The following is a 25,231-nucleotide window of genomic DNA, read 5'->3' as shown; positions in this document are numbered from 1 at the left end:
CCACAGAAAGTCTTTGAGTTCTTCCAGCCAACCTGGTGTGGAGCAGCCTGTCCAGCCTTCAAGAACCCAGGGATCACCTCCACTCCATGAGGACAGCAGGGCGAGGCCTTCATTTTACCGAAGGGGAAACAGGGGCCCTCATGGATGCTTTGAAGAAGGCAATTTACCTTTCCCACTCTGGATGTCACTGGCGAAGTAGAACTCTCTAGACCCAGGCTGGCCTGCCTTTGTACATCGTTTTGAAAGCTGACTGAATTAAGGCCTGCCATGAGCTGGGGATTCAGTGTCCGAGTCAAGGGAAACTCAGCTGGGGGTGCACTGGGCCTGGAATTGGGATGGTCTGTTTGCCTCAGTTTCCTCATCTATACAATGGTGGTAATAATAGTAATTACCTCCCAAGATAAAAGGATCAAATAAGATGACATTTTTAAATGTTCTTAGCACAGTGCGGGCACATAGTAACTTTACAAATGATTATTTACCCTTCCCTTCCCACCTTAACCTCCCCAAGGGAGCTTATAGCTTATGAGAAGAAGCCGTCTCTAGTCTCAAGAGGCGTGTGCCACTTTTGAATGTATCTTGTATCTCAACTACAGTGATACTAGGAGGGGCTCTGTGGTAAGTCATGGAGAGAGAGGGAGAGGGAGGTGTAGGTTCTGCTTAATCAAATCCAGGCATAGTATTAGCTGGACTCTTGCTTTTTTTGCAATAGTCACTAATATCAAATCTACCTTAGTTTGAGGAGATCCAACAAAATCTCGCCTGAGAGGAACCTCAGGGAACAGAGGCCCAAAGAGAGGAAAGGACTTAAGGGTTTATCGAGGGTTCCACAGGTCCAACCAAGACTGGAACTTCTTGGAGTCTCATTTTCCTCTTCTTTAATATGAGTTGGATGTCTAGTGCTCCTTCCAGCTTAAATCCTCTTGACTTGATCAGATCACTACTTAAAATCCTTTTCAACTCCCCTGCATTAGGACTGCAGTGGTGGGTGGGACTTTGCACATATAGAAATCAGGAAGTTGGCTGTTAGGTTCCCACAGAAGGTTGGCGGGCCCCTTTGTGTGGGTCCATTGCCCTGGGGTCCTTCTGATGCTATCTCTGGTGTGCCCCATCAATAGCTCCCAAGGGCCACCTATATTATATTGGTAATGAGACCATTACTGTTATAGGAAAAGGTGAAATCTGCTTATGACTTTCCTGAAGGAGGAGACTTGAGCCTGCTATGGATGGGGGGCGGTGACAGTTCCTTCCCATTTGATTGTGTTGTGGTCTGAATAGCAGTTATCATTACCCACTGTTGTGTGACTGGGTAAAGAAGCCCTATTGTGAGGTCTCCATCTCCTCCCAGCTGGGAAATCTTATTCTGAATTTCCTGACTCCAGAATTTTCTTAGTCCCAGAGGATCACAGATTGTTAGTGTTGGAAGGTCCCTTCAACATGATCCAGTCCAATGTTCTCATGAGGAGGAGGATACGGAGGAGGATACGGAGGCTCAAAGAGGCGAGAGCCAAGATTCTACCCTGAGTCCTCTCCACCATGTTTCCATAGCTATTAAGCCAACTACATTTCCTACAGCTCACTCTAGGAAAGGGCTAGGGCCTCCTGACAGTTGGCCAACATCACCAAGCTACGAACCATTAGAGCCAGCACTCGAACCCTGCCCTTCCAAGGCTAGGTTCATGGTCTGTGATCAGAGTGGGGTGTATGTGTATATGTGGGGATGGGATGGCAGCAACCTTTTTATCTGTGTGGGCTATCTCTGAGGGTGGCAGCATCAGCAGCCTTAAGGGTTAGGCTGAAGAGAAAGAGGAATAGTCGTCATGGAATAATTGAGTGGTAAAATGTGGTTCCCCTTCTCCATAGGGCCCCAGGGCATCTGCCTAAACTTACCAGCTCCATAATGACTGTTTTGGATTGTTGCCTTAACATTCTAGAGAGCTTGAACAATCTGTCTTTTTTTTTGGTCACTGTTAGAACTGCGATAAGTATCGAAAAGTCCCTTCTGTCCTGAGGGGTTCTTGGAGTGGAGGAGGAATGAGAATAACAGGAAGTGTAGGACCTGGAGCAGATGGGACCCTTGGAGAGCTCCTAGTCCAATTCCTAGAGATCAGATAATGGAAAAGAATTACCCAAGGCCACATAGGAAGTAAACAGAACTAGGATTCATACCTGGGTCTTCTGATGCCCATTCTACTTCTACTTCACTACATCCACCGGAGACATTAGTAACTTGAATTTATTTATATAGTACTTATGTACAGTAGCTCTAAGAACTACAAGGGTTTAACAGCAATCGGTCTCATACAATGTTGGAGCTGGAAGGGACCTTTGAAACCATCTAATCCAACTTCCCCCAACTCTTTTCCAGAGAAGGAACCTCAGGGCCCAGAGAAGGGAAGGGACTTGGCCAAAGTCACACAATGAGTCAGTGTGGTAGAGAGCTAGGCTGTCAATACAGTTCCTCTGGCTTTAAACCCAGAGCTCTTATCACTATAACACATGGCCTGAGCCACTGGAGCAGAATTCTCATTCCTTGGGACCTGTAGGGAGCTGCTTTCTTTCTCTTTTTCTGTTTTGTTAAATTAAATTTTTTTTAATTTATTTTTAGTTCTAAATTCTCGCCCTCCTTCTACTTCCTCTCCCATCCATTGAGAAGACAAGAAATAAGATAGCCATTATACATATGAAGTAACGGAAAACATTTCTACATTAGTTATTGCAAGGGGGAAAACGGGGAAAATAAAATGTACAAACATGCTACAATCTGCACCCAGAGTCCATTGGCTCTCTCTCGGTGGGGATGGGGGTGGGGAGGTGGAGGAGAGCATTTTTCATCATGGGTCTTTTGGAATTATCATGGATCATTGGCTTGACCAGAGTGGCTAAGTCTTTGACTTAGTCGTTTTACCCCTTGGGATAGCTAATGTAGAAATGTTTTCCGTTACTTCATATGTATAATGGCTATCTTATTTCTTGTCTTCTCAATGGATGGGAGAGGAAGTAGAAGGAGGGCGAGAATTTAGAACTAAAAATAAATTAAATAAATTGTGACTATTTTTACAATAGTGCTGTTACTGTGTACAGTGTTCTCCTAATTCTGCTCACTTCACTTTGTATCAGCCCAGAAGTCTTCCCAGGTTTTTCTGAAACCAATCCCTTCATCATTTCTTAGAGCACAACAGTGTTCCATCGAGATTATATACTATAACTTATTTAGCCATTCCCCAGTTGATGGTCATTCCCTCAGTTTCCGGTTCCTTGTCATCACAAAAAGAACAGCTATGAATATCTTGGAACATATGGATCCTCTGCCTTTTCATTTGACCTAGTAGTGGTATTGCTGGGTCAAAGGGTATATGCCCAGTTTTACATCCCTTGGGGTCTAGTTCTAAATGGTTCTCCAGAATGGTTGAACTAGTTTGCAGCTCCAACAACAGTGCATTAGTGTATCTATTCTCCCACATTCTCTCCAACATTTGTCATTTTTCTTTTCTGTCGGCTTAGCCAATCTGCTGAGTGGGAAGTGATAGAGTTGTTTTCATTTCAATTATTCCAATAATTAGTGATTTGGAGCATTTTTCATATGATAGCTTTGATTTCTTCTGAAAACTGCCTGTTCATATCCTTTGACCATTTATTTGAGGAATAGCTCTTGTTTTTATAAGTTTGACTCAGTTCCCTAAATTTTTGAGAAATGAGACCTCTATCAGAGAAACTTTCTATAAATTGCCCCTCTCCCCTCCCCTTGCCTCCCTGATTTCTTGCATTCCTTCTCATTTTGGCTGCATTGCTTTTGTCTATGCAAAACTTTTAATTTAACGTGAATAAAATTATCCACTTTGCCTCCTGTGATGGATCCTCTCGTTTGCTTGTTTGGTCATAAACTCTCCCCTCAGCCGTAGATGTGACAGGTTATTTCTTCTAGATTCCCCTCGTTTGTTAATGATGTCACCCTTTATGTCTATATCAGGTACCCATTTTGTGTTTATCTTGGTGTGGGTCTATGCCTGGTTTCTACCAGATTGTTTTCTAATTTCCCTGCAGTTTTTGTCAAATAGTGTTCTTACCCCAGTAGCCTGGATCTTTGGTTTATCAAATACTAGAGGACATGGGGCACTTACTTCCAATCTGACCCACCCCTCTATTTCTTAGCCAGTACCAGATTAGTTTGGTGATTACCTCTTTGTGGCAGTTTGAGATCTGACCCAGGGAACTCTTGCATCCGTTCAGTACTCCTAGCACCCTACCTAGGCTGCTAGTCCCATGGATTCTCTTAATGCAGAACGTTGTAGGGCCCGTGTGAGGCCAACTCTGAGCTCTCAAGCAACTCCTCTCACTATTCTTTCTGGACAAGGGCTATCTATGAGGGTTAAGTTATAGGCCCGCAGTAGCACATAGTGTCACCTATGAAGGGCAAAATTAACCCATTAGTTTTTTTAATGCCTTTGCTTTTATATGTCATTCATTTCCTGACATATGTTTGTTTCCCCCACTCCCAGTTGTGCTCTCCCTTGTTACAGCTAGGCAAAACTGACCGTTCATCCATGTAACAGTATAGGCAGCATTCTGCTCTCATAGTCCTCTTCCCTCTTCACCAAGAAAAATGAACATGCTTTTTCATCATGCCTTCTCTGTTCCACATTTTTGTATGGCGCTTGCCGGTCTCTGCGTCTGCTCTTGTTCTTCAAACCTGTCTCACACTGTATAAAATTCTTTTCATTCATGTTCGCCACCTTTCCCATTAGTTCATTCTTTTTTATTTTATTTTATTTTTTTAACCCTTATCTTCCATCTTAGAATCACTACTGTGTATTGGTTCCAAGGCAGAAGAGTTGTAAGGGCTAGACAATGGAGGTTAAGTGACTTGCCCAGGGTCACACAGCTAGGAAATGTTTGAGGTCAGGTTCTAACCCAGTACCTCCTGTCTCTAGACCTAGACCTGGCTGTCAATCTACCAAGCCACCCAGCTGCCCCTACCATTAGCTCATTCTTTTTTTAGATCTTTCTATGTTTTTAGTTTTTATTTTTGACTTTTTTTCCTTTTAATTTAGAATATTTTCCCATGATTACATGATTCATGCTCTTTCCTCCCCCTTCCGCAGCTGCCAAGCAGCTCCCCTGGGTTATATGGATAGTGTTCTTTTTTATAAGTCCCTCAGAACTGTCCTGGATCATTAAATTGCTGCTAGTAGAGAAGTTAGTTACATTCGATTGTGCCATAGTGTATCAGTCTCTGTGTATAATGTTCTCCTGGTTCTGTTCCTTTTGCTTTGCATCAGCCTCCATCAGTTCATTCTTGAGCCATCTTGCCTCCCTAGTAGAAGTAGTAGCTCACTGTTCACCTTTTTTACAGCCCTTTGCCTGGGCCATTTCTTTGTTCTTAGTTCACTCTTCTGTCATAATTTTGTGCGTCCATGCCTTCAATTACTGTTGGATTATAAGCTTATTGGGAGCATCCCCCTGCAATGAGTGCAAGGCAGATCTCACATCTCCTAGGTACTTAGATGTTGAAGGAAACTGACCAAGGAAAGGGGCTTGGGAGATAGGATCATGAAGCAAGGACTCCCAGTTTGCCTTTCCTTGGCATCTTTGAGGCACTATCTCTGGTTTTCCTCCCTTTTCTAGCCGATAATTAGGAAGAGTAGGGAACTCTCACCATCTCCTGGACCAGTGGGAGCCACTGACACGTCTGTAAGGAGAGAGAAGCCACAAGCTAATGACTTGACCTGAGCCTTCATGGGGTTAGACCAGAGATCAGAGAGTGAAATTGTGAGATACAAGAGGAGAGTGTATCTCTTGTCCCTTTTGTGTGAGGTGGAGAGCTGTGATATAATGAAGGTTTATAAATCATGGAGCTCTGTAAATACACGCAAACATTTTTACCATAGGGTCAGTGTTCTAGAGCTGGTCCCCTGGGAAGACAACAAATGCCATCTGCTGGAGGATGAAGAGAATGGCATAACTTTGGAGGGCACTGAGTAAAGTCAGAAAAATGGGGCTCAACTGCTGGGAGAAGAGAAGGAGTTTAGCAAGAACGACTCCAAAAAGCAAGGCTTTGGAAGACCAAGTATTTCCATGGAAAGAGTACTGTCTCTAGTTGGAGGACATGAGTTCAAATCCCACCTCTGACAATTATTGTTTATGCAACCTTAGGCAAATCATGGCAAGTCACTTCCCCTCTCTGGGCTCAATTTCCTTTGTAAATTGAGAGGGTTGGACTAAATGGCCTCTGAGGTCCCTTCCAGCTCTAGGGCAATGAAGCTATTAGAAGGGACAGCAGGGAAGTGATCACTACCTTTGGGAACAGGGGAAGGATTGATTCAGAAATTGCTGTAGAGAACAATGGAAAGTGGCAACTTGTGATATCTACCTACTGAGAGGGGTACTAGTTGAATAGCCATCTCCCATTTCCATGAACTCATGAGTCAAGCTAAAGGACCATAGATTTAGAGCCATAAGAGATTTTGGAATCCATTGAGTGCATCCCTCCCTACCTTGTTTTGCAGATGAATATACGGAGGCAGACACAGGAGGGTCACAGTAAGTGTCTAAGGTCTTCCTGTCTCCAGGCCTAGCATTCTCTTTGACAGCTGCCTCCTGTTATGAGCTTTATAACTTCTGTGCTTATAAGGGGAGCTGGTGGCAGCCACATGATGGAGACATTTGGGATGGGACAGAAACACAGGGGTTTCTGTAGGTTCCTGGCTCATGACCCACTGTTCTTGTCAGTATGCTTCAATACCATTTTGGTGAGTAGCTACGGAGGCCCTGGAAATCTCAAGGTGAGGATGTAGGAGAGGGACATGTTGCACACTTTGCAGTTATGCTGGCATTATGCCAGCAGCCTATATGAACAGAGTTTAGCCACAAATCCAAGAGAACGGGCACTGGAAACGGAATAGTTTCTATCCACATGCTTTATTGCAACCTAAACCTTCCTGCCACGACACCCTCTCCCCTCTCCAAGCCAGCTTTCACTAAAATCTCCAGGATTAGGTTGTGGGACAGGGTCTCACAAGCCCAAATTCATTGTGGGAACCCAGGCAGTCTGGTGCTGGGGAATGGCTGCCCTGGAGGCTTCTCTTTGCCCTCTGTGAAGTGGTGGTGCTCTGGGGGCTTCCTTGATCCATGTTCCTTCTGGAATCTTCACATCTGAACCAGGATGGACCCCTTCTCTCCCTACAGCATGGCGTTCAATGCCCCATTTCCTTGGAGTGTCCCATGTGGGTCCCAGAATTCTTCCCTCTAGGCCTGCCTCTGGTTAATGAGACGCCAGAAACAGGCTGACATCTCTCTCACCTTAACTCCCAGGCTAGGGAGAAGGGGGCTGCCTGAAGACTTCATCCAATTGTAGGGCAAAAAAATGAAGGGATAGCAAATGCCTAAACCCTACAGACGGGGAGGTTAAAGTGTCCTCCCCTGGAAGGAAAGAAAGAAAAAAGAGAGCAGAGGGCCCTTGGCTGTGTGCTCCCTCTAGCACACGGGCTTCTCAGCTCAGGGATGGCCAGGAAGGTGGGGAGCGGAAGAAGTGGGACCCATAGCCAGAAACTGCACTGACAGGGAGCAAGCACAAAGGAGGGGGAACTTTGGGGAGATCACCCAGGGCCTAAGCCAATCCCTTCCCTGGACCGAGGAGCAGAACCGGAACCAGCTGCCCTAAGCGCACACAGCAAGTCGATGGCAGAGCCGCTATTGGAATGGAGGCCCGATTCCAAACCCGAGGCCCTACTGCACCTCGTTGCCCCCCCAAGGCACGCACCGGGCTGGCTCCTGGGGACCGAGCTACAGAATTAGCCTGCTTGGGAACCACTGTCTGCCACCGCGGAGGCCAGGACGGGGTCGGGCGGGGAAAGGTCAGGGACGGCAGCTCCCCACGGAGCGGGCCCCCGTTGTCAGCCGCCGGCCTGCCCGGGGGCCTTTGGGAGCCGTGAGGCAGCATCAGTCTTCTCCATCCTTCCAAGGGGCCACTACGGGACCGAGTCCCCGGAGGCCGGTCCCAGAGCAGCAGCTCGGGGCTACGCAGGCGCAGAGGGAGCCCGAGTGGCCCGGCCGGCGTGGGCGGGGCCTCAGGGCGCCGGCCCCACCCCTGCCTCCAGAGACAGGGCGCGCAGCTGCTCCTCTGCTGCTGGCACCTCGCCTTCGTCCCTCCCGCTTTCGGAGCCCTCGAAGCAACCCGAGTCTCGGGGAATATCGGCCTTGGAGTCCAACGTGTGCTCCGGAGCCGGGTCCAGGCTCGTATGGGGCCCTTCTTCCGCCTCGCTGCCAGCTGCGAAGGGGGCGAGGAGGGGTGATCTGTGAGGCCTTGAGCCCCCCTGGTCCCCGTCCCTTCCCGGGCTCCGCAGTCACCCGTCCCGGGGCCCAGGCCCCAGAGCTCTCAGAACGCGGAATACAGAGCGTTCGAGCTTCGAGGGAACAGAGAATATCCGAGCTGGAAGGGAGCTTAGAACCTAGAGAAAGAGGGTCAGATCCTAGCAAAGCCCCCGTTTGTAGCCTACTGGCGGGCCGGGCCCCGCCCCGCCCCACTTACTGTCATAATCTAACAGCAGCTCTGCGGCTGTGAGCAGCTTGGCCCGATGCTGGGGATCCACAATATTTAGCTCATTGAGGTGCGTTTCCTTAAGCTCCTTAAAGTCTTCCAGCGTCTGGTAGCCATTGAGTAACAAGGTAGACGTATGTTCCTAGCAGGGAGAAATAGCAGGGTGCATTTCACCTTTGTGCCAGCTGTGTGACCTTGGACAAGTCATTTCCCCTTCTCAGCCCAGGACCCTCCCTGACCCCACTGTCACTCTTTCCTTCTGGGCCTTTCTGAGATTGGTCATCTAACTCTCAGCATTCTCCCCTCCATGTAGTCTGTGTGTGTGCCCGTGTCAGTCAAATTGGACTGGCTGCATCAGTGTCAAAGAGGACTTGAATTTGTCATCTGAAGGAGCCTTAAGTGACCCATTTAGGAGTGTCCCAGGCTGGGGAGAGGCCCGGAGCTGGGATAATGGGGTGAATCAGATGAAGGACTGGCCTGAGAGCTTTCTCCAGGGATTTAAGGCAGGGCCCTGAGTATTGGGCAGAAATGGTTAAGACTCAGTTCTGAAGGGATGGACGGAAGGAAGAAGTTCCCACTCCTAGAGCTGTCCCCAAATAGCCAGGGCTGCCTCGGGCAGGAGGGAATTAGCCTTCCAGGGAGACATTCAAGCAAAGGCTTGTTATTATTGGCCCTGGAGATCCCTTTCAGTTCTCAGGTCTTTGGGGAGCAGAACAAGCCTATTCCCGGCACCCTTCTTCCCCACTCTTCAATCACTGACCTCCAGGCCAATGCGTTCCAGCAGCTCGTGCAGGGTCTTGGGTTTTGGCCTCTTGCCTTTGCTTGGACGTTGACGGCCTCTCCGGGCAGGCCCCGTGGCCTCCTCAGGCAGTACATCCACATAGATGAACTTGAAGGAGCCCAGTTTGCCATTAAGCAGCCCAAGCCATGTGCCCACTGGTGGCTTCTCCACAATCTGGATCACATCTCCCTTCTGGGAGGTGAGAGGGAGGGAGTGTGTGTGGAAAGACACCTGAGCTTGGAGGTCCAAAGGGGAGGAAGAGCTCACCACCCAAGCCCCTCAGAGCTGAAGTTCAGAGGGTGAAGGACATTGCCGCTTTGGCCCATCCTGTCCCTTGTTGGCCTCAGGAGTCATGAGTTCTGGGTTCTAGTCCTGATACTACTACATAGTAACTATGACCTTGGATAAGCCCCTTCCCCTTTCTGTGCCTCAGCTGCAAAATGAACATGTGTAGTCCTGCCCTATCTATCTAGGACTACTGTTGTTCCTTCTGCCCTCCTCCCCCACCCACACCTCTTTCCCAAGGTCCTTCTCTCCTCCTCCCCAGGAGGGTCCATGGGGGTACCCTCACCTGGAGTTTCAGCGAGTCCCTGTCGTAGGGGCTGGGAGTGAAGTCAGTGTGGACCCGAGCCCTGCCACAGAAGGGGCCTGTGTACATCGGGGCCATCAGCTCCTCCACCCTCAGGCTGGTCTGCCCGCAGCCCACAGTGCCAGGGCCTGGGCTGCCCAGCTCGCTGCCTGTGGGGGGGATGGACAATGGGTGAGGGGGAGGGGTCTTTACCTTTGTCCCTGGCTCAGTCTGGCGTCTAGCACAGACTTTTGTTGGGGGTCAGGGGGAAAGGGGCCCTATGGCAGTTGAATAGAGAACCTCTGTTTGGGGGGAGGCAGGCCCCACTCTAAAAGGGGAGGTTCCCACTCATCAAATGCCTCCTTCTGACTGGTGGGCACTGTAGGGGATCTCCTCTTTCCTGGATAAAGGGAGTGGGAAGTAGAAGAGTGACCCAAATCTCTTTCCAAAGCCTCCTTCCCTTGTGGCAACCACTGGCCTACTCCTCCTCCCACTCCAGGAGAGAAGGGCCTTGTCACTCCCAGGAACCCTTGCCCTCCCCAGCGTTTCCCCAGACTCTACTTCCATCCACTCCCCAGCAGGCTGCTGTTACTCACTCGTGGATGTTTGGCGGCTCAGGGCTAGGTGGCCACCATCTTCCTGTTCAGTAAAGGCCAAGGGCATCACCTCTGAAGCCAAGCCCTCTAGGGGGCAGTCTGGTGAGGTTGGGGAGGCTGAACCTTCTTCCAAGGGATCACCCTGAGGGTCAATGAGGAGAGGCCCCCCCGCTTTAGAATGGGGAGACCCCTAGCTGGGGGGGGAGGGGTCTAGGAGCTGTGTGACACTGGACAGAACACTTCTCTGGGGAGATTGAGCAGAGGCTGGCCAATAAGGGTGGGCATTGCTGGTCTGTCTCTTCAAGACCACGAGGGTTGCAGCCTCAGTCCAATCAGTCTTTTCATGATGGGAAGATGTTGAGACATTTCCAGGCTCATGATGGAACCATGCCGCCCCACCCCAACACTTTGCAGGGAATGAAGCACTTCCCTTGCTTTCCACAGGAAGTGAAGAAGTGACCATTCCCATTTCAGAGAGGAAAAAGGGGAAGGCTGAAACAGATTGCCTGACTGATGAGGGTCTGGAGTCTTTTGGAGCTCTAACCTTCAAGGAGTCTTTATTAGAGAAGAGATGGTCACAGAATCTCAAGTGACTGCCCTGGTTCCCCAGCCCTCACTCCTTGGATGCCCTCCCTCTGGGGCGGCACTAGCTCCAGAAGGAACTTTACCATTTCCTTGGCTGGCCCTCCCTCCTCAGGCCCACACCTCACCTTCCCTAGGATCTTAGTGGCAGAGCATTCAGAGCTGTAAGGGAGCTTAGGGCCCACCTTGTCCAAGCCCATCATCTTACCAGGGAGGAACCTCAGGCCTAGAGAAGAGAAATTACTTGTCCAGGGTCACATGGGTTGTAAGAGCCCGAGCTGGATCTGGCATCCAGTGCTCTTTTCTCCAATGGGATGGCCTTTCTTTTGCCTTTAGCATAGGCACCGCCCTATTTCTTCTGCCTATGCCTCACCATTCCCTCTGACAGGGCCTTCACCATTGTCTTGCCCATCTTCCGGTTCATGGTACGGGAAATCACTGCCCTCCACTTCTTGCCCAGCTTCTTTGCACTCCTCCCAGCATCCTCTGTGATGGGGCCTCCGGTGTCATCCTCTGGGATCTAGGAGGAGAGATGATAGAGCTTTGAGGCCCAAGGCCTCAGGAGTCCTTTCTAACCCTGTCTTCCATTACCACCTCTGGGCCCCAAATGTGCCCTTGGCTTTGTCCCATCTCTGCCAGGTGGTGTTATATTCCTCCCTCAAGTCTGAGCTCAGCAGCCTGGGAGAGAGACAGACAGACAGAGACAGTGTGTGTGTGTGTGTGTGTGTGTGTGTGTAAAGAACATCACAGTCATTCTCTGTCCCCCTAAATCTGTTCCTATAGAGGTAATACCACTTACTCTCTCATGTTCTCACATTCTCCACATTGGGGTTGTCTCTGACCTCCCCCTCTTGTAATTTCCCATCAACCCCAAGTGCCTTCTCTTCCATCTCTTCGATCTTACCTTACCTTACCTCCCTTACCCAGGCTCACTGACCAGGGCGAGTTTCCTAACAGGCTTTCACATCCTTCCTTTCTCCCCTCTCGGATCAGTCCTTCAGAGCCAAAGTCATGTTAGTCCCTTGTTCAGAAATCTTCAGTGGCTCTCATGACCCCCTAAATTCAAGGCCTTCCCCAACCTGACCCAGCCCTGCTTTTCCAGGACTTTAACATTATGCCCTTTTTTGCACTCTACTGTCTGGCCAAACTAGATGTCTCTCTCCCCTCCCCTCACACCCAGACTCCATCATCCCATGCTCTTAGACTGTCTCCCTTTGACTCCGTTGTTTGTCATGCCTGGAATGTCCCTCCTTCCCCTCTTCTTCTGGTTAATTCTAAACCAGCCTTTAAAGCCTAGTTCCAGTGTCACCTCCTCCAGGAAGCCCTCCAAGATCCCTTATCAGTGACAACCACCCCAGTGCCACTTTAGGCAGTGTTTGGTTTGATCTCTAATGGCTTTCCTGTGAAGTGATGGGCATCACAGCAAGGAGTGTTGCTGTCTCATCCCCATTGGACTGTGGGCTCCATGAAGGCAGGAACCCTGTAGTTTCGTGTCTCCTCATGTACCTGCTGCTGTTAGGCCCTGCAGATATGAGGTGCCTGGGAAATGTATGTTGAAACATTCCTAAGTGTGGCTGGGATGGAGGAAGGGAGGAGGGTAGCTGATGGGAAGGCCTTGGAGAAATAGCAACAAAAGAATCAAAGGGAGTAAGGTTGGTAAGAAGTAGGGTGGACGTAGGGTTCGATGGGATGTCAGAGGCCACCTAGCTATGGGCACCCATGTCCTCTTCTCTGTGGAAGGCATCTGGTTGATTTTATGAACAAAAAAGAAGGTAGCTTCCAGAATTGCTAGTTTAGGAATAGTGTGAGGGGCACAGCAAAGGGTATTTTTTTAAAGATCTTCCCTTCCATCTTAGAATCAGTGCCGTGTATTGGTTCCAGGGCAGAAGAGTGGTAAGGGCTAGGCAATGGGGGTCAAGTGACTTGCCCAGGGTCACACAGCTGGGAAGTGTCTGAGGCCACATTTGAACCCAGGACCTCCCGTCTCGAGGCCTGGCTCTCTGAGCTTCCTAGCGGCCCCTGGCAAAGGTATTAAAAAAAAAGAATAGAATGTAAGCCTACCAAGGTTAGGGATTGTTTCATTTTTGTCTTTGTATTTTGGTGACTGACTCATAAGGTAGGGATTGACCTTGTGATGTTATTGATATAGAGAACTTCCATATGACAAAATTCCCTCTACCAATGTAGGATAGCACCTTCTCTGTAATTTATAATCTTCAAGAAATGCATAAAACAGAGGGGCAGCTGGGTAGCTCAGTGGATTGAGAGCCAGACCTAGAGATGGGAGGTCCTAGGTTCAAATCCAGCCTCAGACACTTCCCAGCTGTGTGACCCTGGGCAAGTCACTTGACCCGCATTGCCCAGCCCATACTCCTCTTCTGCCTTAGAACCAATACATGGAATTGATTCTAAGACAGAAGGTAAGGGGTTTATTAAAAAAATAAAGAAATGCATAAGACATTGGGGAGGTAAGTGACTTGCTCAGAGTCATCCAGTCAACTAAATGTTTGAGGCAGAATGTAAACCCAGGTTTTCTTGGCTCTTGGGTCAGCTCTCTACCTCTTTTGTTATACTGCCTCTTCCAGACATAGAGCACATGATCGACAAATGTTTGTTGATTGGTTATTTGTGCCAGAAAAGTGTTAATAAAAGTCACCTTGCACAGGTTCGAGGTAGAGAGCAATCTTGGGGTCCCACTCCCCAAAACCCCCTCCCTCAGCTAGCCTTGGCCTGTCCCTTCCCTGCTCAGCTCCATACTCACATTGTCCTCGAGATTAAATTCCTTCTCACTTACTACCGGAGAACTGGGCTTCGACTTGGCAAAGTCCTTGAAGCTGCTGGATCGTTGTAGGGAAAGCTGGATGAAAGCAAGAGAGTCAAGGTCACCATGGAAGCTTCTTTGGGGCACTACAAAACTTAGCAGGCCAACTTTGTAGCCAGCCAGCTCAGTTTGGAGAGCTGAATCCTAATGATGCCAGGAGTCTGATTCCCCTGCAGGCCAGAGGTCCTCTTTCTGCTCCTCAGCCTCAGACCCAGGCCTGGATTGAGCACCGCCCTGGCCACAGACTAAGCTACAAACTTGGCTGACCTCAACGTCTGGGAAGCTGTGAGCGGTGATCAAATTCAAGGTTTGCAGAATGTTTTATGCGGATTATCTCATTTGATTCTCTTAACAACCCTTGGAGATGGGGACTGTTTTTACTCCCTTTTTACAGAGGAGAAAACTGAGGCTGACAAAGGGTTTAATCTAAAATGATTTGCCCAGAGTCACAGGGAGCATAAGTGTCTGAAACAGAATTTGAACTCTGTTCTTCCTGACTCCAAGTATAGCCCTCTGTCAACTATGACACCAAGAAATAACATTGTGTGGGTCCTGCTGGCAGTGAGCCAGGGGCCTCACCAACCAAACTATAAACAAGCCAGCTCTTTCCACTTCCCTTTTCAGACAGCCAAGAAGAGAGAGAGAGAGAGAGAGAGAAGACTCATTGGCCTAGAAAACAGACTCTTGGGGCCTACTTCCCACCCCCCCATTAGAATGTAAGCTCCATGAAGGCAAGGATCATTTTTGCTTTTTCTTTGCTTTTCTGATTCTTAGTATCGTACCTGTCACAGAGTAAGTAAGCATTTGGTGAAAGCTTGTCCATTCATTACTGGGAGCGTGCACATATAGATTACTTAGTGGTAGTTGTTCTGTTGTGTCTAACTCTATGTGATCTCATGGACTTCTCTTGGCAAAGATACTGGAATGATTTGCCATTTCCTTCTCCAGGGTGTCCCCATTTTGCAGATGAGGGACTGAGGCAAATGGGAGTTAAGTGACTTGATAGAATCATATGACTAGGATGTATCTGAGGCAGGATTTGAACTCAGGTCTTCCTGACTCCAAGTGTGGTACTCTATCCACTGCAGCAGCACCTACTGGCCCCTATTCAATGCTAAGCAAAACAAATTGACCTTGAGCTAAGTTAGGGAGGGTTTAAGACAAGGCACATTGGGAATAGACACAACACAAAGAAGGCCTCTTACTGCAGTGGGAGTTCTCATTTCTTTGGCAAGTTGGGGTTTCCAAAGCCCTTCCTACCTAACAACCCTGGGACAGTATTATCGCTTCCATCTGACAGAGAGGGAAACTGAGGTGCCAATCTGAAGTCAGATTAGAATTCACTTCAAGTCACAACCTGTTTAAACGTCAGACCCAGATTTAGCTCTTTTCACTCTATTGGGATGCATGTTTATCATAACCAGTTAAGATGGGAAACCAGGATCCAGAGATCAGAGAGGGAGAGATTTGAGACCCCAGAGAGGGACAGTGAAGGCCTGAGACCCCCACCCCTAGCCTAGGTAAGGAAGCTGGGGAGGCAGAGGAAGGTAGAGGATAAAGGAGCTCACCCATCCTGACATGGTAGGGCCTGCCATCATGGTTATTGCCACTTGTGAGTGAGCATCCCACAAAGAAAGCCTGGTGGTTAGTCAGGAGGGGAGGGGTCTTCTAATTGTGCTAAAGGTCAAGGTCCGAAGCTCAGCCAAGCTGTAGCAGACCCAGGGTGCTACTGCTAAGGAAACCCTAAAGCTATTTGCCTGACCGTGGACTCTGGAGGGCACGCTGCAAAATCTGGCAGAGTTCTGGAAATGGCAGCTATTATCATGAACGATACTACTGGAAATGAGCCCACTCATGGCTCCTTTTCTTCCCCCATCTCTTCCCTACTATTTTCATGTCCTTCTCTCAAATCATTAGGATGTGGCTGCCTCAATGGCTTCATCATGCTGTAGAGTCCTAGAATCCCAGAACTGGAATCCAGCCCTACTCCCTCATTTTGGAGAAGACGAAACTGAGATCCAAAGCAAAAGAAGGGACTTGTCTAAGGTCACACAGCTAGTAGGTCAAAATGTAGAAATGGAAGCCATCTTTCCTTTCTATTCAATTCAATCAACAAACATTTGTTAAACACTTCCTACAAGCAGCTGGATGGCTTAGGTCTGGATCAACCACTGGGCCCAGAGTCAGGAAGATCTGAGTTCAAATCCAGGCTCAGACATTTACTAGTGGTGTGACCCTGAGCAAGTCACTCCAACTCTTTTTGCCTTAATCCACTGAAGAAGGAAATGGCAGGCCACTCCAGTATCTTTGCCAAGAAAACCCTGTGAGCAATGAGGTCATGAAGAACGTGCCCACGTGTGGAGAGGGGGATGATGGTGTAATCGACCTGCAAAGGCAGGTTGGAGTCAGTTTGAGAAAGGCTTTCAGTGCTAAGAGGAGGTTCTTGTCTTCTCTTCTCTCTTAGAGGCTAAAGGAAGCCATTGAAGCTTCTTCATTGGGGTTGGGGAGGCAAGGCCAGAGATCTGAAGGATGGATTGCAGAAGGGAAATGCCAGATTCAGAGGGACAACCGGGGAGGCTGTTGCAATGGTTCAGGCCCAATGTGACAATGTCTGGAATTAGGGAGAGATGGGGAAAGATGGGGAACGTGTGGAGGTGGAATTGAGAAGACTTGGTCACTGATTGTATGATGGGAAGGGGATAGAGAGAGAGTGAGGAATTGAAGGTGAGGCTCTGATTTCAAACCTAGGTAACCAGAAAGATGAGGGTGTGGAGAGAGTTAGGGAAGTGAGCGGGAGGGGAGGGTACGGGTGGGGGCAAGAATAATAAACTGGAGGAACTCCATGTGAACTGGAAAGACCTCCAGGAATGAATGCAGGGTGAAAGGAGCAGAGCCAGAAGAACACTGTACACAGAGACTGATATACTATGGTAAAATCGAATGTAATGGGCTTCTGTACTAGCAGCAATGCACTGATCCAGGACAACTCTGAGGGACTTAGGAGAAAGATGCTCTCCACACCTGGAGAAAGAACAGTGGGAGCAGAAACACAGAAGAAAAAGATATGATTGATCACATGGGTCGATGAGTATGTGATTGGAGTTTTGATGTTAAAGGATCACTCTACTGCAAATATGAATAACATGGAAATAGGTTTTGAACAATGATACATGGATAACCCAGTGGGACTGCTTGTGAGCTCAGGGAGTGGGGAGGGAAGAGCGGGGGGGGGGGGGTCATGGATCATGTAACCATGGAAAAATATTCTAAATTCTAAAAGTGAATTAAAAAAAAAAGAATAATGAGTTCTCTTTTGGACATATTGAGTGTGAGATGCTCAGTGGGAAAGTGGATAGTGTGTTGGGTCTGAAGTCAGGAAGACCAGAGTTCAAATCTAGCCTTGGTCACTTCCTAGTTGTGTGACCCTGGGCAAGTCACTTAATCTCTACCAGCCTAAGTTTTCTTAACTAAAATGGGCACAATAATAGTCCCTACCTCCCAGAGTTGTTATGATTATATTTGTAAAGCACTCAGCACAGTACCTGGCACCTAGTGGGTACATATAAAAGCTTGTTCCCTTCCCTTCCCTCAAGGGATATTCAGATAGAGATTTCTAGCAGACAATTGGAAATACAAGACTAGAAAAGAGAAAAGAGGTCAGGACTTGACATTTCAATTCAAGAATCTTCAACATTAAAAACCTGTATTAGGGGGCAGCTGGGTAGCTCAGTGGATTGAGAGCCAGACCTAGAGATGGGAGGTCCTAGGTTCAAATCTGGCCTCAGACACTTCCCAGCTGTATGACCTTGGGCAAGTCACTTGACCCCCATTGCCTACCCTTACCACTCTTCTGCCTTGGAGCCAATACACAGTATTCCAAGACAGAAGGTGAGGATTTCAAACAAACAAACAAACAAAGAAACAAACAACAAACAAACAAACAAACAAACCTGTATTAGACACTGGGGAGCTAATGAGATCACTAAGGGAAGAGAGTGGAGCCTTCAAAGACACCTCAACATAAGAGGCCTGATGTAGATGGGTAGGCAGCCAAGGGAAGAGAGAAGGAGGGAAACCAGGAGAGGCCATTGCCCTGAGTGTCCAGAGAGGAGGGAATATTCAGGAGGAAGAGCCAAGAGCACCGAAGGCTGGGGAGAGGTCAAGAAGGAGGCTGCCTGAGAACAGGGTAGGGAGAAGAGGGGAAGCAGGGGGGTCCGGATGACTGGAGTCCCTCAGGAGGGCCTGAGCTGCCTGAATGGAAGAGTTGCTATTTATAGGTAGATGGGGCCTATTGTGGTCTCACCAACCTCCCCCTGCCCTCTGGGAGCCCTGTCCAGCAGTGCTGAGAACCTGCTGAGTGGGCTAGAGAGATGGCAGGGAGCCAGCATCGGCCTTTGTTGGGTGACTGGTAACCTCACCTCCCAGCTTAGGCCTCTAATGGCTTCCCTTTCCCTCTACCTCTTCCTGTCATTAATCTACTGTCTCCTGGGGCTTTGGGGAGAGGGTTCATAGCAGGATTCAGGGGAGGGGGACAGGAACAAACTGGTTCCCAGACAGAGGTACCCATGACATAGGTCAGACACCAAGGCCAGGGCAGTAGATGGGCCCCCCACTCTCTGTCCATGGGAAGTGGGATTTGGGAAGCTTCATCCCCCTCTAGGGCTCCAAGGTTGGGCCATCTTCAGAGCAAGGGCTCAGTCTCTTGCTCCTCTTTCCAAGTCAGAGGGACAAAGATGCCAGTATGATCTTGGCACTATGGTCTCTCTGACCTAGGTCTCTGGCCCAGCCAGTCTGGAAGAGGTCAAGGAAATCCTCTGTGAGGTTAACTTAATAATAATAATGGTAACAGCCAGAATTTCTCTAGCATTTTAAGGCTTGTAAAGTACTTTAAAACTATGGTCTCCTTTCAGGTCTAGAGATGGGAGGGCCTGGGTTCAAATCTGGTCTCAGATACTTCCCAGCTGTGTGACCCTGGGCAAGTCACTTGACCCCCATTGCCTAGCCTTTACCTCTCTTCTGCCTTGGAGCCAATACATAGTATTGATTCTAAGACAGAAGGTAAGGGGTTAAAAAACAAAACAAAACTATGGTCTCCTTTGAGCCTTGCAACATCTCTGAGAGGTGGGGGCTCTGGTTATTTTCATTCTGCAGATGAGGAAATTGAGGTAGATAGAGGTCAACTGACTTGACACAGCTAGTTTCTGTGGCAGGTTTTAACTCAGTTCTTCCTAACTCCAAGAGGAGAGAAAAAGTCCTCAGATCTAGCTATTAATGAGCCATTGTTGATAATAGAACCAGTTGAGTGGTGAGGTGGGGATGGAGAGTCTAGGAGCATTGCTTCTGAGCTAAGCTTGCCAGGCAGCCTCCTCCTACCCTTCGGAGTCCCCCCTCCCACTACCGCCATCATTTATGAAGTCCTCCTGAACGATCTCTCTATCATTCTTTCTCCATTCTCCTCCCTGTCACCCCAAAGCACCCAGTCCTTCCCTCTTTGTGCTCAGCACTTTCTAGATCTTCATCACTTTCAGAAAAGAGCTCAGAGTTCAACCCCCTCTCTCAGCTACTGAAGAGAAGTGACTTGGCCACGGTCATGACATTAGTAAGTGGCGGCAGAGCTGGGCTAGCCTTCCAGGAGCTCTTGGTCCCTCACTTGGTGCCTCACTTGGTCCCAACTCTGGATGGAGCCCCAGTCCCCTCAGCCTCCTCTCTGCCAACCCATGTCCTATTTCTTCTTTAAGTGGTCTAAAATTGTCCTCGGGAAGCCTCAGCTGGGCATGTATGCCCGTGTCTCACTTTGGACCATCCTCACTGGTTTTGCTTCTGCTGCCTTGGAAACCTTCCTGACTCTCATGGGGTCAAAGGAGCAATCATTTGATCTGTGAGCATCCATTAAATACTCCCTATGTGGCGCCAGCTTTGAGAAGCTCTGGGGATGTGAGGGAAGGGGGAGGAGACAACATAGAGATAGACACACATATACATATCTAGATATCTAGATATTTCTATGTACGAAACTGGGTACTTATAAGATGTGGAAAGAGGTAGTCTTTGAGGGGCAGCTAGGTAGCATGCTAGTTAGAGAGCCAGGCCTACAGATGGGAGGTCCTAGGTTCAAATCTGGCCTCAGACACGTCATAGCTGCGTCACCCTGAGCAAGTCACCTAACCCTGTTTGCCTAGCCTTTGCCCCTCTCTCTTAGAGGTTTTACTAAGACAGAAAGTAAGGGTTTTTTAAAAAAAGAAGGTAGTCTTTGAGATAAGTCTCAAAGGAAGCCAGGGATTCTAAGAGATGGAAGTGAGAAAGGAGAGCATTTCTGGTGTGGGTGATGGCCAGTGGGAGAAGGGATGTAAGTGCGTGCAGAAGGGCAAGTAGGCCAAAATGTCTGGACAGTAGAGTGTAGAGGGGAGTAAGATAAGAAGATTGGAAAGGAAGGAGATGAGTTGTAAAGAGCTTTAAATGATCAACAGAAGAGTTAATATTTGATCGAGGTAATAGGGAGCCATTGATTATTGAGTAGGGAGGTGACACGGTCAGACCAGTGCTTTATGAAAATCACCCCAGCAGCTATGTAGAGGATGGATTGGAGCTGGGGAGTCTTGAAGCAGAGACTGTTGTAATAATCTAGGTGAGAGGAGATGGGGGCCCGAGCTAGGGAGGCAGTTGTGGGGATGGAAAGAAGGAGACACTGTGGACACAGAAATGATCTGATTTGGCACCAGGTTGGTTATTGGGAGTGAGGGGAGGGACACCCATCCACTTTGAGCAGTGGTCCCATCTGGCCTCTCATTTCCCAGGATGCAGCCCTTGCTGCCCCCTTTTTTGCTGTCTTGAGCGTTAGCAGCCAGCCTTGGGTGATTCTGACCTTCAGGCCTCTGGATGCCAACTTATAGGACCATGCCATGTTCTTGTCCAGCCTCTGCTACCTGCCCTTGCCTCCATCTTCTCCAGCTACTCTTTAAAAATCCAGATTGGTTACTGAGTTCCCTCTGCATACACAGATAGATCCCTTCAGATTCTTGTTTGACTTTGTGCCATGTGGGTAGGGGCTGGCCTGGGGGTTGGGAAGAGCTGTGCCATGTACTAGGTATGCCACTCTGGGCTAGCTGCCTCATCTCCTACCATGCCAACCTACCTTCTGCCTTACTAAGTTGAAGAGGAGCTGCTACTGGGCCCGGGAGGAGGCAGTTTCTGCACTGGGGAATTCTCCACAATGAGAAATCACCAGCCAGGACCCAAACCAACAAGAAAAAACTTTCCAGAGCAGCCCAGGTTCATCCTCCCGAGTGAACCCCGTCCTTCCATTCTCCTTGATGGAAAGATGGTAGAAGGATGAGTCTGGTGCTCCCGGCCAATGCCAGCTCTGAGAGGCCTAAGGCCCCAGAGATCTAGGGTGGGGTGGGCTTCCAAAGGGCACCAAGAATACCCAGGTTTCTGCCCCCCTACAGGGTTCCACACTAGCATGCCTTTGGACAAGCACATGCCCATCCATCATTCTTCGCTCTACCCTTTTCCTCAGAAGGAACAGAGGCCCAGAAAAAGGAAGTGACTTACCTAAAGTCACAGAGCAAGCCAGGGCAAAAGCGGGCCTGGAAAGGCAGGCCTCTGGTCTCCTAAGCCCATCATGGCCTTTCTTTCTTGGGAGAGTTGTCTGGGTAGGAGGCAAGGAAGGAGGAGGGATGGTGGAAGCAAAGAGGCCCCAGCAGCAATGACCCAGTTTGGAGTGGGCTCTGATTGATCAGTCAATGTAGAGACAGAGCCCTGGAGGCTAAGGTAGGGAGCCAGGAGTCCTCTGTGCACAGAGACTTCATGAACTGATCATGTGCTACAATGGAGAGAGAGCTCAGGTCTCGGCATCAGAGGGCCTAGGTTCCAGTTCCAACTCTGCTACTTCCTGACTGTGGCACCATGACCATGTCACTTCCTTTCCCTTGTCTCTTTTTCCTCATCTCAAAAATGAGACTTATACCAGATGATCTCTAAGGCCCCTGTACAGATGTCATTCGAAGAACTCAGACATTCTGTTTCTACGATTTTTCTCCTTTTTATGATCCCTCCACCTCTCCGAGCCTCAGTTTTTGTCATCTTTAGAACAGGGCTACAGCACCCTACCTTCCCTGCCTGACTGCCTGACTTCAGGGCTGGAGTGAGGGCTCAAAGCACTGATATGTGTAAAGCTAGTGGTGAGGGAAACCTTGACTGCCCCCAGTTAGCACCTTTTCCCACCCTTTGTCCTCATGGTTGGGGGCCAGGCCCAGGTGTGACTGGGGCGGTCTCAGCTTCTCCTCACCCCAGGGGAGTGATCTAGGGGAAGTGGTGGCTTCAGAGGGAGAGGCAGCCAATGACAGCTCTTCTGGGTCTAGCACCTGGGAGAGCTTGGATGAGAATATGAAGTCCCCCTCACCCCCCTTGCCATCCGGTGTGGTAGAACCTCAGAGAAAGAAAGAAATGCTGTTCAATGACAAGTGTACAGGCCGGAAAACGGTAGCCACCCCGTCTCATCTACCCGAGGACCACTACCTTCCCTAACATACACACACACACACACACACACACACACACACACACACACACACACACATACACATACACCCCAAGCAGGATTCACACCCCAGTAATCAGGAGCAGGTGGCCCCAGTCACCATCATAGCCTCTCTGCTGCCTTATGATCTTAACCAGCTCTCAATGAGGACTCCAGTTCTCTCTTAGAATTGGATTGGCCTGAGAATCAAGCTGCGGAAGATTCTAGAACTGGCAAAAAATGTGGGCATGGAAACCTTGAATTCTAGGATAAGATCAAAGAATATGATCAGGAAGTCCCCGATTATTTTATAACAAAATCTGAGACTCTAACCTTCAATGATAGAGCCGAGTGACCTCAGATCAGGCCTTTCCCCCTCTGGACCTCAGTTTTCTACTCTATAAAATGGGAGAATTGGACTACCTGGATTCTGAGGCCCCTTCTAATGTTGATGTTCTATGAAGTTCCTTTCCCTCTCTAGGCCTCAGTTTCTTTTTTTAAACCCTTACTTTCTAGCTTAGTAACAACTAAGTAACAACTAAGACAGAAGGGTAAGGGCTAGGCAAATGGGGTTAAGTGACTTGCCCAGGATCACACAGCTAGGAAGTTTCTGGACCAGTTTTGTCCTCAGGCTTGACACTCTATCCATTGTGCCACCTAGCTGACTTATCAGTTTCTTCTTGTAAAAAGAGCAGGTTTGACTAGATGATCTTTTCCTGCTCTGCCATTTCGTGATGTAAAGTCTCCTCTACTCTCAGGATCTCAGTTTCCTTCTCTGTAAAATGAAGAGGTTGGGTTAAAAGACTTATGAGAGCTCTTTTTACACTGAAACTCCTGCGGTTCCACAAATAGATCATCTGGGCCAGGCTTCTGCCTTCAGGAAGATGAATGTCTAAGCTATCTAAGACAGACACTCCTTTTCCTGGCCTTCAAAATCCCCACTCCTCCTCTCACCTTGTCACACACACACACACACACACACACACACACACACACACACACACTCACTCCCAAATATCTCTCCCAACTCTCTGAATCTCATTTGCCGTCCCTCTCAAACTCATTCCCATCAATCAGCCAACAAACATTTAGTAGGCCCCAACTATTTTCCAGGCCCTGTATGAAGCCCTGGGGCTACAAAGAAAGGGAGCCTGTTCAACCCAGTGCCTGCCCTCGAAGAGCAACTCTTGTAATGGATCCTTAAACTTCCTGGTACTCAGCATCCCATAGAAGTTTCAAACCCCTTTGATCCCCTTTTCTCTATCTCTTTACCCCAAGAAGGCTCATCCTATCTTCAGGGGGCCTGGGAGTTGAGATGGAGTAGAGGGTCAAATGGAGTAGAGACGTGTGTTTCTGTGTGTGTGTGTGTGTGTGCTGGAGGCAGAGGGAAGTGAGTACCCTTGGAGGACCATGGCATCTTCCAATGGAATGTGCTCCAAGTAGGTGGGCTCAGATAGGAGGGGAAGGGGCACTGTTAGGAAAGGTATCTAGTCCCTGGACATTTGGGATAAGACAGTCCCAGCGAGGCCAAGCTGAAGAATAAACTATGGGAGTACCCAGGTGGCAAAGGCAGTAGGACGAGACAAAACCCTAGGATTAAAAGCTAGAACACAAGGGATTTCTTCTAGAACTCTCAAAATCGATTCCAGAATTAAAATCTTTTTCTTGCTGGGCTCAGAGGCTTATTCTAGAATTCTGGGATTCTTTTCTAAGGTTCTAATTGGCTACTTCAGAATTCTGGGCTTCTTGTCTAAGATTCTAAACATTTGGTCTGGAATTCCAACATTCTCTTTAAGGATTCTGAGTCTATCCCAGAATTCTAGGTTCCTTTTCTCTGTTCTAAGAGTTGATTTGAGGCTTCAGAGATTCTCTTTTAAGAGTTGGTTCCAGAGTTCTAGGTTTTTCTTCTAGGGTTCTAAGTGTCTATACCAGAACCCTAAGTGCTCTGTAAAGATTCTAGTAGGCCCTTTCTACCTGACCCCTTGACCCCAAGCACTGAATGCCCTCTGGCCCTTTCTACTCATCTGGGTCAGTAGGGACTACAGGAATCAAGCTACAGTGTTGTTCCTCACCTTCTTCTTCTGGGTGGGTTCCTTCTCACTGGCGTTGGAGGGTTTACGGCGCAGCATGGTTCCTTGCTCTGAGTGGGAGTCTGCCTCCTGTCCTCCAGGTGCTCAGCCTCCACAGTCCTGCCCAGTGGGCACAGCATGGAGTGAGCCCTCCGGCTACTATGGACTCTGGGTCTCAGACACCCAGCGGGCGGGTGGCAGGCGAGCAGGAAACTCAACCACGTGACCTGTTCTTACAGCAATCGCAGCCCCTGGGGAGGAAGGAAGTCCCGCTTCAGTCTCCAGAGACTCGACTGAAGTTAACTTTGGGGTTGAACGAGCAGAGAAAAGTCCCAGTCCTGCCTGCGCCTCCAGCCTCCAGCCCCCAAGCCCTCCCTCTGCCTCCTAGGAAGTTGGTAGCCTCCTCAGCATCCTGAGCCTTCCTTCATGGTCCACTTTTGAGAGTCAGAAACCAGGAGGATGTAGTGCCCTTGGCTGGCCGCCATTACTAGTTCCATCACCCCACTTACAAAGCTTTTAGTTCTCTGCAAGTGAGGATGATTCTCCTTGTACCGAATCCCAGGTTGTCTGAATCCTGACTCTGCCACTTCCTGGTTGTGAGGCCTTGGGCAAGGGTTGGACTAGATGATCTCTAAGATCATTTCTAGCTCTGACCCTCTAAGCTTCCTTTTCTCCCTGATGTGGCACTGGGCTTCTTTCCCAACCATTTGTGGCCACAGACTTAGGGAAAGGGCAGAAGTGTTAACCCTAGCATAAGCAG

General features: G+C 48.8%; 1 protein-coding gene across 1 annotated transcript; it reads right to left on the bottom strand.

The window, feature by feature from the left end:
• Positions 1–6,899: 6,899 nt before the first annotated feature.
• Positions 6,900–24,619, bottom strand: SASH3 (SAM and SH3 domain containing 3). Its single transcript, XM_044682538.1, has 8 exons — positions 24,475–24,619; positions 13,825–13,920; positions 11,437–11,583; positions 10,482–10,623; positions 9,889–10,055; positions 9,297–9,509; positions 8,528–8,678; positions 6,900–8,266 (listed from the first exon to the last, which is right to left on the bottom strand). Exons 1-8 carry the CDS (start codon positions 24,529–24,531, stop codon positions 8,067–8,069), a joined length of 1,173 nt encoding a protein of 390 aa, XP_044538473.1. The 5' UTR covers positions 24,532–24,619; the 3' UTR covers positions 6,900–8,066.
• Positions 24,620–25,231: the final 612 nt, after the last annotated feature.

The sequence above is a fragment of the Gracilinanus agilis genome, chromosome X, assembly GCF_016433145.1.
Source record: "Gracilinanus agilis isolate LMUSP501 chromosome X, AgileGrace, whole genome shotgun sequence".
NCBI lineage: Eukaryota > Metazoa > Chordata > Mammalia > Didelphimorphia > Didelphidae > Gracilinanus > Gracilinanus agilis.
The sequence above is the reverse complement of the archived record's forward strand: the minus strand, read 5'-3'. Positions and strand labels throughout refer to the sequence as shown.

Bases quoted from the DNA above. Each gene is read 5' to 3' on its own strand.
- SASH3 (XM_044682538.1), bottom strand. From the start codon at position 24,531: ATGCTGCGCCGTAAACCCTCCAACGCCAGTGAGAAGGAACCCACCCAG. The intron at 10,624-11,436 runs GTGAGGCATAGG...ATTGACCCTCAG, and splicing joins AGGCCCTGTCAGAGGGAATG to GGTGATCCCTTGGAAGAAGG. The intron at 9,510-9,888 runs GTGAGGGTACCC...CTCACCTCCCAG, and splicing joins GGGACTCGCTGAAACTCCAG to AAGGGAGATGTGATCCAGAT.